The sequence below is a fragment of the Tursiops truncatus genome, chromosome 8, assembly GCF_011762595.2.
Source record: "Tursiops truncatus isolate mTurTru1 chromosome 8, mTurTru1.mat.Y, whole genome shotgun sequence".
Classification (NCBI taxonomy): domain Eukaryota; kingdom Metazoa; phylum Chordata; class Mammalia; order Artiodactyla; family Delphinidae; genus Tursiops; species Tursiops truncatus.
In genome coordinates this window covers 61,356,322-61,362,026 of record NC_047041.1, presented here as the reverse complement: position 1 = coordinate 61,362,026, position 5,705 = coordinate 61,356,322, and the positions used below count along the sequence as shown (strand labels likewise).

General features: G+C 38.6%; 1 protein-coding gene across 1 annotated transcript; it reads left to right on the top strand.

The window, feature by feature from the left end:
• The first annotated feature begins 4,559 nt into the window (after positions 1–4,559).
• OR5P3 (olfactory receptor family 5 subfamily P member 3) lies at positions 4,560–5,474 on the top strand. Its single transcript, XM_033861705.2, is given in 4 exon segments — positions 4,560–5,028; positions 5,031–5,156; positions 5,159–5,383; positions 5,386–5,474. Coding segments are annotated over 4 exon segments (909 nt in total).
• Positions 5,475–5,705: the final 231 nt, after the last annotated feature.

Below are 5,705 nucleotides of genomic sequence, written 5' to 3'. Positions count from 1 at the left end.
CCTTCACCAATGAATTTCTCAGTGCCATGGAGTAGAAGATGCTTCTGAGCTCTCCTTGGAAGGTGCATACATTGGCAAAGGACTGCACATGGTAAGCTCGTGTCACCATTCCACATCTTTCCAAACATTCGATTACGTCTGAATATACCAAGGAATTTTGTCTGGCTTCTAAATTCACTTTACACAGGGAATCCTTCATTTTAGGTTTTAGTTAACCAACTAAACAAGCAATTAGAACCATGTCCATATGTTCTAGCTAACGTATGATATCTAGAATGTCTGGTGGTTGCAACTACGGTTGACCCTTGAAAAACCCAGGTTTGAGTTGTGGGAGTTCACTTATATGCAGATTTTTTTCAGTTGTAAATACAATACCAAGTGATTTATGGTTGGTTGAATCCGCAGATATGGAACTGCAGAATCAAGGAATCCAACCGCATATAGGGAGTGCCAACTATAACTTAAAAGTGGATTTTTACTGTATGGAGGATCAGCGCCCCCAAGACCCGCTTTGTTTAAGGGTCAACTATACATCATAAATTCAAACGACCTAATAGTATATTCTTCTCTCCTTAGTTTAGTACCTTCATACCATTCCTATACACAGGTATGAAATAAATTGTGAAAATACTAAAATTCTTTGATATACAAATCTTATATTCTCAGCTTTGACTTAATGTCTCCTGGAGTATGCTGGGAGCTTAAAGAAAAACCTAAGGGTAAGGCATGAGGAGTTTTGATTTATCTTTTAAAGTAATTTTCTCAGGTGAAGTCATTGAAGGGTCCTCAAGGTAGGAGCAGCTTCATCATACAGGCAAAGAGGAGCTTCTTTGGCTGGCGTGCTCTCCAGGAGAGTTTGAGGTTCAGGGTAATTTGAGTCATCCAAATTTTCCAGTATATCCTCATTTCCATTATTTTCTGATCAATGTTTAAATTCCACATGATAGACCTATGGAGCCTCTGAACTCAAGTGATACAATATATCAACTGACAGAATCAATGTTTGCCCTAGGAATTATGGCTTAGTCATCGATAGTCCTTGGTTTCACTCCGTTACTTAGGCAAAGAATTTACAAATATGAATCTGTAATTCTCTTTGAGGTTTCTAGACTGATTAGAAGAGATGATCCAACTCCACAGTAAATGAATTTCTAAAGCTTTTCATTCTGATCTAGGGCATTATGTCATCAAAAGACTTGCCTTTGGTGGGCACTTTATTTTAGGGGATCACAGGTGATATTTAGTTAACGATTTTAAACCATGTGCCATGAGAATCCCAAGTCTCTTCTTTTCATATTAGTTTGATATTTACTGCCTTTAGTCACAATCAACCCATACACACACACTCGTACACACACGTGTGCGTGCACACGCAAGCACTTATTTTTCCCAGAAGGATTTCTATTTTGGATTGAAGTTACGCCTGCTACACTGTATCTTTGTTTCTTCTTGCGTGCCCCAATACAATTAGAATTAGTTTAGAAATCCATCAAAAGTTTTCATTAAAAATTCGAATGTACACACAAAAGTAAGTTTGTAGATATTCTTGAGATGACACATATTTATATGAGCACGTATACCTATAATTTTCTCTGTCCTGACGGATTTTCAGTGGAATTTTCACAAACAAGTAATGTACTCAAGGACCTACATCCCCAAAGACCCTGAATCTCATAAATACAGCCTTGCTTTACAATGACAATTCTTTGACATTTGTCCTTATCGTTGACATATAAACATCTGCAGGGAATAATTTTCCCTTTCTACTGATACAAGAATGTTTGTTTTTCATTTTTGTATTAGAACTTAAGGTTTGGGTATTTCAAAGAAATAATCATTTGTTGAGCATCCACTTATTTCTATGAACAGTATATTATCATGTACGTCATCTTATTCAACACACGAACCCTGTGAGGTATTTTTTAAAAAAACAAATAAATAATGAAGGGTTGAAGAATTATATAAATCATCTAAGATTCCATAGATAATCAGTGGCAAAGCTAGAATCTGATTCCAGGCCTATATGGCTGCAAAAGCTCATGGCATTACCCTTTGCTTCCATGCCATTATTGCCACTCAGAACAGGCTCTGTATTTCCCCGTCATCCTTCCTCCACAATTTTGGGAGTAGCCTTCATCCTCCTTTTTGTTCATTCAGCTGTTAACCACAACATAACAATACATATTCAATATTTTTGTGTATTCTTTACTCTGTCTTTGAACGTTATCTCCATTCTACTGGAGCTAAGAATGGTTATTTTCAAGTCTTCTTATTTTCTCTTGAATCAAGAAGTCCTGATTCCATCTCTCTTTAACTCCCGAAGCCTTTTTCCTCTGTTCTTTGGCACTCACAATTATCAACAAAATCTCATGTCCTCAGAATCTCTTTAGAACATTCCATTCTCTTCACTGTCCTTTCAGTGGATACTTTGCTACCCCGAGGACATTTTTTTCTCTGCAGTCTTCTCAAGTGATGTATGTTTTTTCTCTTACTCTTCATAGCCCTGGGCCTGGTAGTGGATAGTATTCCTTCTCCCCCATTGCCACTTGTAGACATTTTCTCTCTCCTACCTGCAAACACTTATAGTTGAGTTTACATCATCAGACTCGACTAACCAATCCTCCTTATCTTCCTCCACCTTTTGCAATCACCTGCTACTGGCATTATGTCTCCTCATCCTTGGAAGTTTTTGGCTTTGGCTTGCTCTTTCTCTCTTAACGGTATTCCTGTCACAATTCCTGATGAACGAGAATTGGGTTTTAATATCTCCACATAGAAGATCCTTTGAACATCACAGCCTCTTAGTTTCTTGATCTCTCCTCCAAACATCTTTTTTTCCCTCCTACCATATCCAGTCACTCTCATCATCAGAGTTTAGACTTTTAAATATTGTCATTTGCCAACAACTGTAGCTTTTAATCTCATTTTAAGCATCCCAAATTGTGACTATCACCACCTCCTGTCATTCTAGCTCATTCTCCCTAGTAGAATAATTAAAGCAAATCTTCAGTTCCCTGGGGGCCTGGCACTTTTTTGCAGGCTTTACTCATCTCATGTACTCACTTCACCTTTGCTCAGCTTACATGCACCTACTCTCAAACACCATACCTATCCCCTTTGTTGCTCTGCAAAAAGAAAATCCTAGTTAAATTTGATTCCTTATCTACTAAGGACCCATAATGGTTCAGTTGAAAACAGGGGCACATCAATTTCCTGGGTCAGGGCACTGAAGGAGGCCCTTTATCATCGGCCTCACAGAATTGTCATTACCGTGTAGCCATTTATTTATATGAATTACTAGATTGCAAAATCATCCTTTAAGAGTAAAGATATTACTTATATATTAACATAATTGAAAAACTTTTTGAACATATAAATGAACCAAATATATGTTCCGATATTCTATATTCTTTTTACAAATTACAGAAAACATCTGTGTTATATAAATATGGTAATGAATTGGCTCCAGGAATGAGCTTTGATCTCAGCTCAGTTGTCAGAAAGCCATTTAACCTAAAATTAGTCACCTAACTTCTTTAGATCTCAGTTTATAACTTTGTAAAATGAGAGAGATGGAATGGATGGAGTGGCTTTTTGAAGCCTGGCATTCTGTGACTATATGAGAAAGCTCTCATGATTTTCTTGCTTTTACATGATTTTTCTCAAACTAGTTGATATGGGAAAGAACTTTCCAGAAGCTGACCTAAAGGTGTGGTTTTTCTCAGACAGGGGCTATTCACATGGGCTGGGTACCTGTGGGAAGTAGGAGGCTGGAACCTTTTGCTAACAGCCCAGCTCCAGTTTATGCAAAGTCTCAGGCACCACTGGAGGCTTTCAGGAGTAACCTGATCAATGTGTCTGGTTTCCTTTCCCGGGTTGGCTCACTATTATGAATCAGATAGCTTGATCCTAAGATGATGCCATCTCCTTTTCCAAACTGCAGTCTCTCCAGGTTAACTTGTTCATGATTTGAGCACCTTTTTCTACACTCTGCCTCTGTTCAAACTTCCTGGATATTGGTTCATCTTTTCTCTAACCGTGATACCTGTTTAAATTCAGGATTCATATGACTGCTCAGCCTCTTTCATACAAGAAGTGATACCTCAGGTATCATTTTAAACAGTTGTTCTTTTCCATGGGAGCTGGCCCATTCTGACATTTCTGCTCCCTTTCATCATGTCTTTGGCTCAGAAGATAGTTACTGGGTCCCTCATACCATCTAGTGGCTGTCTCTAGGATATGCTCATGTGAGTCTATTCCTTACAGACCACCTAAACTAATTATATAAGGCAAATGTGACTTGAATGTGTTAAGTTGAAAAAAAACAAAAAAGATTTTTCTGAGTATTCCTGGCCTTCTGTCAATGCACATTTATATTTTTAAGCCTTATGCAAGGTATTGTGTGTGAAAATATTTTCCCCAAATATTTACTTGTGAGTGTGTATGATGGGATTTTGTTATTATATAGCTATTGTAAAAATAAATATGCAGATTATACTATTTTCTTCTATTCTAATATCCACTTGTTTTTCTTTCAGTGGATCTCATTCTCAGTATAGATGGGGACTGGAAACTACACAACTGTAACAGAGTTCATTATTTTGGGGTTAGCAGAGGATACTACAGCTTGTGCCATTTTATTTATTGTGTTTCTAGGAATCCACGTGGTCACCTTAATGGGCAATGTCAGCATAATCACGTTAATCAGAAGCAGACCTCAGCTTCATACCCCAAAGTACCTTTTCCTCTGCCATTTGGCCTTTGTAGACATTGGGTACTCCTCATCAGCCACACCTGTCATGCTCATGGGCTTCCTCAGGGAAGGAACCTCTATCCGTGTTGCTGGTTGTGTCGCTCAGCTCTGTTCTTCGGTCACATTTGGGACGGCTGAGTGCTTCTCGCTGGCTGCCATGGCCTATGACTGCCATGTGGCCATCTGCTTGCCCCTGCTCTACGCCACCCACATGTCCCCCAGAGCCTGCATTCTCCTAGTGGGGGCTTCCTATTAAGGTGGGTGTGTGAATGCTTGGATATTACTGGCTGTTTGTTAAGCCTGTCCTTCTGTGGACCATATGAAGTCAATCACTTTTTCCGTGATTATTCACCACTTCTGAAGCTTTCTTGTTCTCATGATTTTACTTCTGAAATAATTCCAGCCATTCTTCTGGCTCCATCATTGTAGTTACTGTGTTTATCATCGCTTTCTCTTACATCTACATCCTTTTCTCAATCCTGAAGATATGCTCTACTAAGGGGCGGCATAAAGCCTTCTCCACTTGCACCTCCCACCTCACAGCAGTCACTCTGTTCTATGGGACCATTACCTTCATTTATGTGATGCCCAAGTCCAGCTACTCAACTGAACAAAACAAAGTGGTGTCTGTGATCCCCTGTTGAACCCCCTCATTTACAGTCTCAGGAACAAGGAGGTTAAAGAGGCCATGAGAAAATCAATGGCTAGAACACACTGGTAGTCCTACTAAAGTAATCTGATTTTTAATAATAAGCACTGTGTAATGAAGGCCTCTCCTGCAGATGAATAAATAATGTACTAAGTAAATTTCAGTGTATTCATAGTATTCTAGACTCACAAATTTCATTTCTTGTTATTCTCAAGAAAATTTTCAGTGTAAAAAAACAAATGTGCATTCACCAAGATAGGAACATTAGCAAAAAAAAAATTTTATTCTCAGTTTACCCACCAT